The 15,021-nt window shown below is 43.1% G+C and overlaps 1 protein-coding gene across 8 annotated transcripts in view; it reads left to right on the top strand.

Annotated features, from left to right (window-relative positions):
• The window catches only part of TTC7B (tetratricopeptide repeat domain 7B), a 247,823-nt gene that overhangs the window by 106,995 nt on the left and 125,807 nt on the right, over positions 1 to 15,021 (top strand). For 6 of the 8 annotated variants that reach the window (XM_047739337.1, XM_047739338.1, XM_047739339.1 and 3 more), the window contains 2 exons: positions 1,223 to 1,301; positions 6,806 to 6,978. In XM_047739337.1, the coding sequence (XP_047595293.1) occupies positions 1,223 to 1,301; positions 6,806 to 6,978 (252 nt within the window). Of the gene's footprint in view, positions 1 to 1,222; positions 1,302 to 3,755; positions 3,866 to 6,301; positions 6,422 to 6,805; positions 6,979 to 15,021 lie in introns of those variants that run through there. The other 2 variants (XM_047739342.1, XM_047739343.1) reach the window with 2 other exon arrangements.

Consider the following 15,021-nt stretch of genomic DNA (forward strand, 5'->3'; position numbering starts at 1 on the left):
ACAGCCCACAGAGGCTGGCTGACAGGTCCGCACCGGCTGACCCGCTCTGCGGCTTTTTGGAAAGATGAGATGTGTTCTAATGAGCAAGTTATAAATATCACCGAGTTATGTCATAGGTAGTGGCAGCGCTCAATGTAAAGGGACTGGCTGGGAAGTGTTCCCAGCCGAATGGGCCGGGCACAGCTTTGCAGGGAGGACTGCAAGTGGGGCTGGATACAGTGACCAGGGTGTCACTAAATAATTACCTGCCCTTGATGGAAACGTGTCACCAAACGTGTCTCGGTGAAGTGTGGGGCAGTGAGAGGAGACGTGTTCCCATTGGAGTCGGGCCGCTCAGGGCTCCGGTCCTCATGCGTTTGCTCGCAGAAGGGGCCTTGACCATTGCTGCTTCTTGTCCCCACAGAGTGGGGAGGGGCAGCGTTGGCTTGGTGGCTTTTTTGGGGCAGTAATTTAGGTTTTCAGAGATGCAGAGTGATTGCATGGTGGAGCCCCTCAGTTTTCATGCCTGTTATCTTTGTCCTGACCATAAAAATGGCAAGTTACAGGAAGGCTTTAGCACACCGCATTCTGTGCCTTGTGGATATTCCCGCACTCTCTCGCCGTCCACCTTTTAAGTGAAAACAGATTTCAGCCCCTCTCAGTAGAGCAGGAAAACTATGGAGCCATTGGGAGGTTGAGGGTAGACTCTGCTAGATGCCTTACATCTATCTATCTCTCTTCCTTTCCCCCTCCCTTGCCTTCCCCTCCCTTGCCTTCCCCTTCCTTGCCTTCCCCTCTCCCCTTCCCTTCTCTTTCCCCTTTCCTTCTCTTCCTTTACCTTCTCTTTCCTTCCCTTCCCTCCTCTCCCCTTCCCCTTTCCCTTCCCCCTTCCCTTTTCCCTTCCTTCCTTCCTTCCTCCCTTCCTTTTTTCCTTTTTCCTCCCTTCTTTCTTTTTCTTTCTTTCTCTTTCTCTCCTTTCTTCCTTCCTTCCTTGGCTTCAGAATTGATGTTCAGATTTTTTTTTTCCTTGAGAAAATTTGATTGTGGGAGCACAAAAGACCAGCAATCCCAGGCCAAATTTTTCAGAGTCAAGCAAAGATGGACAGACATGTGCAGAATAATTGTTTGCTTAAAATCTAGCCAACAGCTTTTATGTAGACAAAATGCACTGAAATATGTGTATAAAATATTTAATATTAATGCATGCCAGATGGAAACCCTGTCAAACTCTGTGTGCACACAGGAACTTGACGAGAGGAGTGGGGAGATTCAGAGAGATCCTCAGAGCAGTAGAAACAAGAACAACACAAAACCTGCGAATGGTGAGTGTGATGGGTAATTTGACTGAGGCCGGAAGGGCACTTTAGGCATCCTCTCTCCTCCCCTCCCTCTCCCTCCCTCCTTCCTCTCCCCCTTCACATACGTGTATGTATGTGTGTGTGTGTGTGTGTATATACATATATGTGTGTGTGTGTATATATATACTTTGTTGAGATACAATTTCCATACCACACAGTTCACCCTTTTAAAGTCTGTGGTTTTTAGTGTACTAACCACATTGTTCAGTCATCACTAATATTTAATTTCAGAACATTCTCATCCCCAAAAAGAAACCCCATACCTCTTAGTAGTCACTCCCCATTCTCCCCTTTACCCTCAGCCTCTGGCAACTGCTCATCTATGTTTTGCTTTTATGGATTTGCCTATTTTGGACATTTCATATACATGGAATTATATACTAGGTGGTCTTGTTGTGACCGACCTGCTTTACCTAGCGTGGTATTTTCAAGGTTCACCCGCGTTGGAGCATGGATCGGCATGTCACTCCTTTTTTGTGACCAGATACTATCCCACTGCAGGGACAGGACACATTTTTTGCATTTGTTCCTCAGTTGATGGACACGTGGATTGTTCCCACTTGTTGGCTATTGTAAATAATGCTGCTATGGACTATTCTTACGTAAGTTTTTAAGTGGACACATGGACAAGTTTTAGGTGGACAGGCTGTACGTTCAACATTTGGAGGAAGCGCCAGACGATTCTCCAAAGCAGCTGTACCAGTGTGTATCCCCACCAGCAGTTAGGAGGGCTCCGGTTTCTCCATATTCTTTTTTTTTTTTTTTTTTAAGATTATTTATTTATTTATTTGACAGAGATCACAAGTAGGCAGAGAGGCAGGCAGAGAGAGAGAGGGAAGCAGGCTCCCTGCTGAGCAGAGATCTCGATGTGGGGCTCGATCCCAGGATCCTGGGACCATGAGCTGAGCTGAAGGCAGACGCTTTAACCCACTGAGCCACCCAGGCGCTCCTAATTTCTCCGTATTCTTGACGACACTTGTTATTGTCTGTCTTTTCGGTCTTGCCCTCCTAGTATATATGAAGTGCTATCTCATTGTGGTTTTAATTAGATTTCCCTAATGACTACTGACATTGAACATCTTTTTATGTACTGATTGGTCGTACTACCTCTTGAAACAAAAGAACTGCATCCCGCATGGCAGGGAGAGTAGAAGCCCTTCCAGTTGCCAGGGTGGTGAAGGGGTTGACTGTACGCTAGTGATTTCACACCAAAACCCAGCCAGAGCAGAGCAGATTGGATCCTGAAGAGTACCTAGTTGTTTGACTAAGTATAGTGATGCTAAAACTTAGAGGAGAAACAAAAGCTAGCTAGAGAACGTGGCTCATCAGCAGTTTGGCTGTGTTGTTGGCATAAGTTCTCTCTTGCCTTTTGAAACCCTTGAACTTGCCTGGCTGGAGAGGTGATTGCTGATCCCTCTATGGCTGTTCTGCCAAGGGCTGTCTGGGTGAAGGCCTGGTGCTCACCAGAGATGAAGCAAATACCACGTGTCACAACTGACACAACAGCCCCACGGAAGAGTCCACCTTCTTGGGTCTTGTCCCCAAGCACCATCGTCCTCCCATTGTCATGACCCCTTTCAATGTTGCCAGAGAATTTAAAGCTGGGCCAGGCTCAGTGACTCCTATTGTGGGAAGTGAGGCTGTATCTTCATTTTGGTGTCTTCAGGGTTTGGGGATGCAGATATCCGACTCATGGGGCCAGATGATGAATCAATAGGCTTTCCTGGAACTCATGGGGGCGAGACAAAGGAGCAACTTTACATTCCCCCACCCTTCCCCCAAGACCTCACTTGGTCTTCGGTATTTATTTATATACTGATATGATTGGGTGTGCCCTAAGAAATTCAAACCAGACATTTTGATTTGTGGAGTTCTTTAAGGCAAAAAACCTCTGAAAAAATATGGGTAAAAATTGTTGCCAAGTGTCTTTTCTCTCAAATTGACCTACTCCCCAACATTTCATGATACTTCTTGTCTGGTCAGCATGAACAGCTCCTTTTAAGACTTTGAAGCACAATTAAAGTAATCGATGATATTAGCTAGTGTTCTTATCATTGTTTTAAAAGCTAATTAAAAAGCCAGTCTTTCAAAATTGCTTAAATGTGGAGCATTTGTCCATATTGTTGATTCAAAAGCATATATATTTTATTAAAGTGATTAATGGTTTTTGCCCTGTTAGAAAGTGTGAGTGCATTGACTACTCTGTGGGCCATCTGCCTGCTGCTTACGTCAACACTACTCTTCACAGAATTAGAGAATATCTTCCATTATTGCCTAAGGTTTCTGTTATTTGGATCACTGTACGTTAATTTCTAAAAATCCTGTGAGGGGAGATTCTGAATAAAGACATGTCAGGAAGTGAGATAAGTTTCTTCAATTATTATTTTCTTTTTTCTGAGACATGCTGTGAGGAGGCTTCTGAAGAAGGCTGGGTAGACTGGAGTTCCCCCTGCACATTTTCAGCTGTTAACTGGTTGGTGTTGACTTGAGGGGAGTCACTTCCTCTCTCTGTTGGACTTGCGGTGCAAGTAAGTAGGCCTTTGGTCTTGGTTGATGAGTCTCAGGTGACCTAGGTTGAACTGCTTACAATTCCTTGTGTGCTCAGCAAAAGGTGTGCATCAGAATTATCTGAGGAACTTTGAACAAATGCACATCCCTTTTCCTGACCTCAGAAATGCCAGCTGAGTAGGTTTGGGGCAGAACCCAAGAATCTTCTCTTCTCGTTTCCATGGGGAATTGTTTGCCTTCCCTAGCTGGGAAGTACTTCATGGGCCTTATTCACTGGTATCTTGGTCTACAGTAGCCATCAGAAAGCTTGTCAAGTTAATGCTGCTCACAACTCTATGATTCCTTCGAGATTAGTTGATCTTTGCAAATTTATGATGCTCTTATGAAGTGAAAAATTTACCTTGTAAACTCTGTCAGGGGGTGAGACCATAGCTGAGAAGGATTTATTTACAAGTCCATTTATAGCAACCCCACTCTTAGACAAATACTTCAACGAACTGAAATGTTAGAAACAAACATTGTACATGAATGTCTGTAGCGGCACTGTTTATGCTAGCCAGAAGATGGAAACATTCCGAATTTCTATCAGTTGATGACGAAATAAAATGTGGTATGTCCACACAATAGAGTATTATTCAGCCACAAAAAGGAATGACGCACTGACCCAGGCTACTACATGGGTCAACCTTGACCTCGTGATGCTAAGTGAAAAAGCCAGTCACAAAAAGGCCCCGTATTATAGGATTCCGTTGATAGGAAATGTCCCCAATGGGCAAATCTGCAGAGATAGAAAGCAGGTTAGTTGTTCCCGGGGTCTGGAAGGAGGGAGTGGAAAATGACCACTGAAGAGTACAGGGCTTCCTCTTGGGGTGATGTTCTGGAACCAGGGAGAGGTGATGGTTGCCTAGTACTGTGAATGTACTAAGTGCCATTGGGTTATACATTAAGATGGTTAAAATGGTGAATTTTAGTTTAGGTGAATTTTACCACAATTAAGAAAATACATACAAAACGGATTTAATGACCAAGTTTATACATTAAAGTTTGACTTCTTTCTGGCTCCCTTCCTTCCCTTCCTTTCCTTCTGATTTTATCTGTTGCCAACAATTTGTAAGCATTTCAATGGCAAGCATATAAAACCCGAGTATAAGAAGTAAAAGGTCTGATCACTATTGGTGATCGTGCTGGTCATTTCTCATATTTATCTCCTGTTCTGAACTTCATGTGAGCTGTCCGTGCACACAACCAGACAGCCTTGCTAGTCGGTTAGTGCAGTGGTAGAGTGACACATTTAAAATATGCAGTCACATCAAAACCTCATTTTAAAAGTCTCTCTGGAAGGTTAATACCTGGAAGTAAAGTGAGATCTAGCACGAGCTGTTGCATAGTGGACAAGCAGACTGTGGAGGGCAGAGATTTTTGTAACTTTAGAATCCCTCCATGGCAGGTATATTCAGAAAATGAAGCTCCTTGTTCATTTTTTTCCCTTTGACATTTTTTTTTTCTCGGCTATAGTGAGTCGAGGTTATTTTTGCCCATTGATGCTTCCAGCAGAAGTCATTAGCTTATGTGACTGCAGGGAGATCGAAATGAAACTATAATGGAAGGTTTAAGAAAACAGTGCATGAACTGTTTAGGTTCTGAAAATTGTATTCTTTTGAGATCTTTACAGATGGCTCAGTTGGGGATGATAGGAGTGCACTTAATTTCACATTTTTATAGACACTAAAGCCAGTGGGTCTTACTTGGGAATAATCAGGAAAATTTGCCTTTACCCAGTGGTTATCAGAAGCCATTAAGCTAGTGATTTGGTTGCATTTAAGTTTCCTGGTGGTGTTTTAGGCGATTCACGTGGATGAAAACCTAGCAAAGTTCTCTTCTGGAACATATTTATTTAAAAAGTCTCACTCTCAGGAAAGATCAGCATTCTTTGCCTGCGTGTTTCCAAAGAACATGAAAACCTTGTAGAAAAACCTGATAGTTGAAGTTTTATTTTGCCACCTTTGGCTGATCGTGGGGTAGCATGGGCCACGTTGAGGTGCACCTGCTTCTGTTCTGAGGGAGATTTTGTGGGGGTTTTGTTTATCTGTTTGTTTTTATTTCTCTTCTTTATCACTGGAAGATTATGAGGTAAGTGAATTGATACGCATTAGCTAACAAAATATTTCTTAGTAGATGTCACATACCCGCTCCTCCCATTCATCAGACGGGGCACTATTCTACTTCAGAGAGCTCAAAAAGCATAGTAGTCCTTGTCTAACTTAGGATGACAAGATCCAGATATGTCTGGGTTTTCTCAGGGAGGAAAGAGATACCTGTGCAGCATTGCAAAGAGGTCTTTCTTGATCAGTAGCCATACTTGCCACTTTGCTTTCTCTTTTGCACAGGCCAGCAGTAGCCTTTGGGCTGGAAGGCCCAGGGTCACTGAGAACAGGGCGCTGAGTCCCAGGACGGGGCCACCATGGGACTGGCCCTTGGCACTTCAAAGAGGGAAGGCCTTTCCGAAATCTACACTGGATACCATCTTATCAGCAATGAAGAGCTTCCCCCCCCCCTTCAGGAGTAACGTCATCTAGGTTGAGCACTGGCTTTGTGCCAAGTTTGGGTTGTAGCAGGGATCTGTTGGGAGGTGATGAGACATTTTACAATTAACCTATGATAAGAGCTTTTGGAAAAGAGCTAAACTAAAAATTTCGGTTGTTTCAGAATTTCACAGAGACAGGATGGCTCGAAGGGCATAGACTTTTTTTTTTTTTTTAATGGTTCAAATACCTTAGTGTATTTTCTCTCCTTTTTTGTAGTAAAATGTTCATCGGAGAAGTAAAAATCTTCAGTCATGAGTCTTGGAATAGTGCCTAGCACAAAGTGATGACTGGAAAATATTGACCAAATGAGCGAACGAGTGAAGGAATGATACAGAATGGACTCACGGCTATGCCTTTGCTCCTTTGTGTTCCCAGACAATAGCCAGGCAGTTGGCGGAGATCTTGTTGCGGGGTATGTGTGAACAGAGCTACTGGAACCCTCTGGAGGATCCGCCCTGCCAGTCACCTCTGGACGACCCTCTCCGGAAAGGAGCAAACACAAAAACCTACACCCTCACTCGGAAAGCCCGCGTCTACTCAGGAGAGAAGTATGGCCCTTGATGTCCTCATTCGTAGGTTAGGGGATTGGAGGAAAACTCAAGGATGAGTAAAGTTTGGGACAGATTCTTCCCCTAAAGAGAGCCAGACAAACAAGTCTCATTTGCCAATTTAATGGAGATACTCCATTCCTTTTAGTAACCTCAGTAGATATCTGTGCACCAGTGGGTACATTTTAAGTAGGAAAATTCTCTCCTCTCAGTCCTTGGCTACTATTCTTGGCTATCACTACTGGTCTTTCGGATTCTCATTCTGTTTCTTCTAAGAACCCTAGCATTAGCCAGTAATCAGTGACAAAGCTGTTTGTAAGCCAGAGTTAGCCTTTTTTGTTTTCTTCAGCAATTCCTTGATCCTTTTGTTTATAAATTTGTTTTAAACCAAATTAGCTATAAGAAGAAAGAGAACTAAACAATTTGTAAGTGACTGGAAGGCGACGTCTCTTTTGAACTTTTTAATTTTTTAAAATTTTAAATCTGGGATGGGGCGCCTGGGTGGCTCAGTGGGTTAAGCCTCTGCCTTCGGCTCAGGTCATGATCCCAGGGTCCTGGGATCAAGCCCCGCATCGGGCTCCCTGCTCAGCGGGGAGCCTGCTACCCCCCCCCCCCACTCTCTCTGCCTTCTTCTCTGCCTACTTGTGATCTCTGTCTGTCAAATAAATACATAAAATCTTTAAAAAAAAAAAATAAATCTGGGACTTGGCCACCTTGGAGGAAGGTGGATTAGGGAACCTCTGCAGCCTCCATGCGGCATTCCCCAGGTTGGGAAGCGGGAGGTGGCAGGCATTGACCATGAGAGGGGCCAGGAGACAGGAGATCGTTGACTCACTCTTGATTCCTCCCCTTAGAGTCTCACCCTTCCATCTTTGCTGGTTCCTGCAAGGAGGAGGCATGATGGCTCTTCAGAATCTCTCCGTGAGGGGAAGGGGGCGTGTATGAATAAGTATGGAAACCTTCCACAATGGTTATCAAATTGGAGAAATGGCAGAGAGACTGCAGGCGGCTGCTTCTGAGGCTCTAGAGCTGGGGCGGGGGGGGGGGGGGGGTTGACTAGATGCTTACTGCATGTGCGACTTCCGGAAATGATTGTCGCATTTTCAAAAGGGACAACGCTTCTCTGGCAGGCAGCCTCCTCTTAATCCCCTTACGTTGACCCTGGCATTTCTCTCCCTCATCCTCCTCTTGTTCAGACTGCATTTCTTACATGGATTCAGAGAAGCAAGCATATTCTTTTTTTTTTTTTTTTAAGATTTTATTTATTTATTTGACAGACAGAGATCACAAGCAGGCAGAGAGGCAGGCAGAGAGAGAGAGAGGAGGAAGCAGGCTCTGAGCCCGAGGTGGGGCTCAATCCCAGGATCCTGGGATCATGACCTGAGCCGAAGGCAGAGGCTTAACCCACTGAGCCACCCAGGCGCCCCAAGCGAGCATATTCTTAACTTTTTCCCTAGGTTTATTTTAGTTTGCGTTTAATCCCTCTTTTAATTTAACCCCCCTTTTTGTGGCCTTGTTGAACCATGAGTTTGCTCAATTCATAGTCTGTGTTACTCCTTAGTCCTTATCTGAATTCACGGAACATCTGTTCTAGCAATTCCCAAACTCTCACTTTAAAAATGCTGAACCCTCAGTATGAAGTATTTAGAAGCAGTTTTGGGGCTCATCTTGAAAGTGAAATTTATATCCTAAAAAAATTTGTTTGTTTGTTTTCTGCTTTCTATGCTGCTTAGTAGATGGATATATAAGGTGCCAGGTATATTGAGAAACTCAGCTCCTGCTCCTTCCCCTGATCAAGCTGGAAACATGGGTAGAGCTCTGTGTTTCTTTGGGTGTTATTCCAATGTGGCCTCATCCCTTGAAGGCAGAAAAGCTCAGGATGCTGGCCATTTCTCCTTTATTTTGTGAACCACTCATACTTTGTTACCCTCCTGATGTCAACATCCCCACCTGTCCAAGGAGAATTATGGAGGCAACATGAAGATCTAGAAAATGCAATGACTATTAAAGGGAGATTCCCATACCAGGACTGGTTGCTGAGTCACAGTTTCATTCCACACAGATACAGTCAGGTTTTGTTTTTGTTTTTGTTTTGTTTTGTTTAGTTTTGTTTCATTTTTGTTTGTTTGTTTGTTTTGTTTTGTTTTTACCATTTTATTGAGATATGATTCACATACTATACAGTTCACTCATTTAAAGTATACAGTTCAGGGGGCACCTGACTAACTTAGTCAGAAGAGCATGTGCCTCTTGATCTTGGGGACATGAGTTCAAGCCCCACATGAGATGTAGAGATCGCTTAAATAAATAAAAAAACCTTAAAAAAAATACAGTTCAGTGGCTTTTAATATAGTCACATAATTGTGCTTCTGTCACCATAATCAACTTTGAAACATTTTTATTACCCTGAAAATAAACCTAGTGCCTCTAAGCTGTCACCCCATCATCCCCAATCCCTTGGATTTTCATATGAATTTTAGTATCAGTTTGTCCATTTCTGAAAAAAAAAAGAAGAAAGAAAGAAAAGAAAACAAAAGAAAAGAAAAAAGAAAAAGCAGCTAGGATTTTGATGGGAATTGCACTGAATCCATAGATCAATTTGGAGGAGTATCGCCATCTTAACAATACTGAGTCTTCTGATCCATGAATATGGGATGTCTTTCATTTATTTAGGTCTTTTTAAATTTCTTTCAACAGTGATTTGTTGTTTTCAGAGTATACGTTTTTTACTTATTTCTTGAAACTTACTGTGTGTGTGCATGCTATTCTTTTGGATACTGTCATAAGTGGAATTGTTTTCTTAATTTCATTTTTGGTTTGTTCATTTCAGGTATAGAGAAATACAGTTGATTTTCTGTATTGATGTTATATACTGCAATCTTGCTGAACTTGTTTATTTGTTCAAATAGTGTTTTAGATTCCTTAGGATTTTCCACATACCAGAATATGTCATCTGCAAATAGAGGTAGTCTTATTTCTTCCTTTCTAACTTAGATGGCTTTTATTTTATTTTCTTCTGTAATTGCTTTGGCCAGAACCTCCAGTACAATGTTAAATAGAAATGGCAAGGACTGGTGGACATCCTTGTCTTATACCTGATGTTAGGAGGGAAAAAGCATCCAGTGTTCCACCATTAAGTATGAAATTAGTTGTGGGTTTTCTTTTTTCTTTTTTTTTTTTTTAAGATTTTATTTATTTGACAGAGAGAGATCACAAGTGGGCAGAGAGGCAAGCAGAGAGAGAGAGAGAAGGAAGCAGACTCCCTGCAGAGCAGAGAGCCCGATGTGGGACTCGATCCCAGGACCCTGAGATCATGACCTGAGCTGAAGGCAGAGGCTTAACCCACTGAGCCACCCAGGTGCCCCAGTTGTGGGTTTTCATAAATACCTTTCATCAGGATGAAAAAGTTCTTTCTATTACTAGTTTGTGGAGTACTCTTTATCTTGAAAGGGTATTTAATTTTGTCAAGTGCTTTTTTTGCATCTATTGAGAAAATCATGTACGTTTGTTATTCTGTTGATGTAATGTATTACATTAATAGATTTTCAGATGCTAAGCCAATCTTTGACAAATTTCATTGATCTTTTTCAAGAACCAACTTTGGTTTTGTTCATTTTTTGTTCATTTGTTCATTTTTTTCTATTGTGTCTCTATTCACTAAAATTTTATTAAGTTCCACACTGATCCTTTTTCTTTCAGTTATCACCATCAGTTCTGAGCTTTCTAGTTTTGTTTGTTCACAATGATAATTCTGGTTTATTAGGTAAGAGAGAAAGAAAGCCTGTTGGGATTATATTTGTCTTGGGGCTCCCTGATCACCAGGACTCTCTAATTAGGCAAAAAGGATATTAAAACCAATTCAGTTATGCTGCTTGACAGGTAAAAAAAGGAATCCACAGATAATGATTAAACCCCATCTTGGTCAGTAGTCTCAAACGCTTCCCCTCCTTAGTCCCTTATGAGAAATATGAGCACACAGCCTTCCAGATCCAGCAGATCACAAGGACCATTCAGAATAGCTGGTCATAATGGAATACAGCAGAAAAGTGAGCGCTGTCAGAAAACTCCACTCCTTGTCACTGTGGCCTGGACCTGGAGTGGAAACAGGGTGCTCATTCTCTTGACAATCCTAGATAGGAAAGGGATCACATGCCATGGACCTCTTTACTTTCTTCCTTCTAGGTCTTTCTGTGAGGAATTTTTTTGACCTTTGCTCATTTATTTATTAAAGATTTATTTATTTATTTTGGGGGGAACAGAAAGAGAGGGAGAGAGACTCCTTGCCAAGCACAGAGCCCAACGCAGGGTTCAATCCCAGGCCCTGAGATCATGACTTGAGTGGAAACCAAGAGTCGGACGCTTAACTGACTGTGCCGTGCGGGCACCCCGCTTATTTATTTTTTAAGTAAGCTTTTTATTGACACATAACACATACTGGAAGAAATACACGAACCAAAAGTGTAAAACTTGATAAATTTTTACCAAATGAACACATCCATGTAATTAGCACCTGATCAAGAAACAGACATTGCCAGAACCCTTGAGGCCCTCTTTGTACCCTTCCCTGATTACTGCCCCTACCCAAGGGTAACCATCCTGAGTCCTAGCCCAATCATTAGTATAGGCCATTTTTGAAATTTATATGAATGGAATAATATATTAAAAACTCGTCTGTTTAAAAATTTAAAGTTTAAAAATTTAAAAATTCTGTCTGATACTATGTTTGAGAGACTCATCCGTGTTTCTGCATGCAGCCGGAGTTTGTTTCAGTTATTATGAAGTTTTCCGTGTATACTCCAATATATTGATACATTCTACTCGTGATGGTTGCTAGAGTCGTTTCGCATATGGAGCTGCTTCCATCTCATTCAGGCCCAGGCCCAAATAGCTTGACCGTTACCTTCTCAGAAAGGTATTCCCCAGTCACCTTATCTAATTGTCCTTCTTTCCGAGCATTTCCTATCACATGAGCTCATTTATTTTTCATCATAGCATCTAAAATACAGATTTTTTGGGTTTATCCTTCTTCTAGAATGTGCTGCAGTGAACATTTTCACACATGTTCCTTAGTGCACATACATCAGGGATGTCTTCCTGCTGTTGTGTTCCTCCTTGTAAAAAACACTTGAGATGGCTTAGATCATTAAATGCATGTTAGACTTCATGATTAGCACAAAGTAAGAAAGGGGATTAAAAACTACTCTTGTGCCAGAAAGTGGGTGATGAAAACATTTACCGAAAGCTGGGAGCCAGATGTGGTGCTCAGCTCCTCTGTAGGCCCCGCAGGAGAGGGTTACTATTGTGGACTCTAAATACAGGTCTGAACCTCCCTGAGCCAGGGCACAGCGTTTGGGGAAGGATGACGACACTGTTGAAAGTGTGAAGATGAGGGCACTGAAGGGTCAGGAAAAGCACCAGTGGCCTCCCCGTAGGCTTTGTGGGATTCACCCAGTCCACTCCAGAGCATGGCTGAGTGGACTTGATCCGAACGGAGGACCCTTCTTTATTGTCACAATGGGGTGTTGGCCTGTCTGAAATTGTGTGCCAGGGTGATCCTCAGGTCGGACTAGCTGATCCCTCATAACCAACAGGTACTCTCAATGACTAATTTAAGTCCTTTTCCTTTCTTGGAACTTTTGTCCTTCCACACAGACCTGAGACTGAGGTACTTTCTGCCTCAGCACGTTTAACGGTGTAATTCAGGGACGAAGCAGAGCTGCAGCCACTGTGGGCTTTGACTCTTTTTAGCTCTTATCCACTGGCTGTGGTTCAGAGGCTGTATTTCTCTGGGAATTCTCTAGGGGTTTCACAACTGGGCCAGACATATTAAAACTAGAAAGGCAGGGGCGCCTGGGTGGTCCAATGAATGGAGCATCCAACTCTTGATTTCAGCTCAGGTCATGATCTCATGATCATGGGCTTGAGCCCAGAGTTGGATTCCCTGCTTGGTGGGAAGTCTGCTTTAGATTCTCTCCCACCTTTCCCTCTGCCCCTCCCCCCGCTCATTCTCTCTCTCTAAAAATAAGTAAATAAATCTTTAAAAAAAAACTAGAAAGACACTATTGCTGGGCCTTGGAGTTAATGTTGTCATTTACACATAACTTCCTTGTGAGTTGGAGGTGTTCTCCTTGGAGAACAGTCAGAGCCCTCCTTGCACGTACTTGGAGTCTGCATTGACACCTCGGTGGTGCCATTGACTTTCAGACATCCAGCTCGTCATTGGTTGTGTAATAGCTAAAGATGACAGAAAGATGAACTGCATTTGGATAAAATTGGATTAATTTCTTTTGTAGGATGGTTTCTACCACATACAGTGACATTTTTCACCCATCTGGGGAAATTTTTAGAAAGGGCTGTGATCTGGCAGCCTTGGCAAGGTCATGATCACTATCCATAAGTGAAGCTTCTTGCCGTTGTTCCTTTTGTGTAGAGTCAGACAATGAGTAGATAAATTCATCCAAATAAGAAAATGAGCAACTTGCCTGAAGGTCAGCCCAGGAGTTAGTAAGGTGGCTGGGCCTGGGCCAGTTATCACCATCAGTTCTGAGCTTTGTCAGCAGCACTGTGCTCCCACCAGCAGCTTGTCCTCACTGTCTGTGAGCCCTGTGTGCTCCCTGTCCCTTCTTATCCTGCACCCTGCCCTTCCGTCAATGTCCTGTTGGTCTAGGCCCCCAGTTTTTCCACTCCACAAGGCTGAGGCCTGGGCACCCAGGGCTCTCCCCTGATGTTCTTGGGCCCACAGAGGAGATTGTCACAAAAGAGCCCAGTGTTTTCAACCATCTACCGTGAGCTCTATATCTCCTTCAACAGAGAACAGGGGAGGAATGGCCAGAGAGGGGGTCCAGAGAATCCACACGTAGTGGAAGGGGCGTTCTGGTGTATAGTTTTTCAGCATGTCTCTTAAAACTGCCGTTCCTCCTCCTCTCACTGCCCATTTCTTCCTGCCAGCTCTGAGAGTTTGCCGCACTCCTGAGTCCCATCTCGCCTGCCTCAAAAGGAAGGGTAGAGGAAGTGGAATTAGAATCAGTTAATGTGCTACTTGTTAGCAGCTCTGGTAAAAATAACACAACTTAGCATTTAAGCAGGCTGGATGGCTCAGATGGAATTTGGGGATTATCCATGGACTGAATTGGCTGGTGTTAAGTCACAATTAGCATGGGCTCTCTTCTTTTCAATTAGTCTAGACCATGTAGAACTGGCTAGCTGCCGTGGAAAAAATGGTTAATGTTACTGCTCGATTGGTAAGGTCCCAATGGTATGGAAGCACAGCCAGGATGGCAGGAAACGATTGCTGGGTGGACACACACACACACACACACACACACACACGAGCACTCTTCATTCAAAGCCTGTAGGCTCTATTTCTGAATTGAAGGGGAAAGAAGAGTTCTGTCATCGAAAACCCCAGCTCCCCTCAAGCTACCTGTTTAAAGAAGTTCTCTGCAAATCCCAGAATCCTGCTCTCCACTTACAGGCCAGACTTTTCACCAAATTTTAGCCCTGCGAGGGCAATGGGAACCACTCCACAGGTGGTCTCCTTACCCCTATGGACGTCAGAGGTACAGAAAGAGAACCAGGCCCTGTGCTTTTTCTGTCTTGCTCTTCCTGGTCCTTTGATGCCATACAAAAGTTGCCAGCACTTCAAAGAGAACAAGTATTTATAATGATGATATGGAAGACTTTTTTTTTTTTTTTTTTTGGCCATTTTGAGGGGTGGGGAGGATCATCCCATCTCTTAAATTAAATAACTGTGATGTTAGCACTGGGAAGATGTAAATTTAGTCTTTATTTGATCATCTCTAAAACATCCAGGAATTTTTTTTAAACCAAGTTCATTTTTATTGCTCTCTTCTTTCATTCCGTGAAAAAGAATCGAGTTTGGCTCAATTGGTGATAACACTCTCAATTCTACTCAAAGGATTCTAGAGCTTTTAGAACAGAGGGAAAAAATGCTGCAAGTCTCTAAAAATCCTCAAAGCACCAAAAAAGTAGGCTCTAAAGGATGGAGGTTGGGGTCAGGCTTGGGGCTCTTTGTTGTTATTG

Source organism: Lutra lutra, chromosome 7 (genome assembly GCF_902655055.1).
Source record: "Lutra lutra chromosome 7, mLutLut1.2, whole genome shotgun sequence".
Lineage (NCBI taxonomy): Eukaryota > Metazoa > Chordata > Mammalia > Carnivora > Mustelidae > Lutra > Lutra lutra.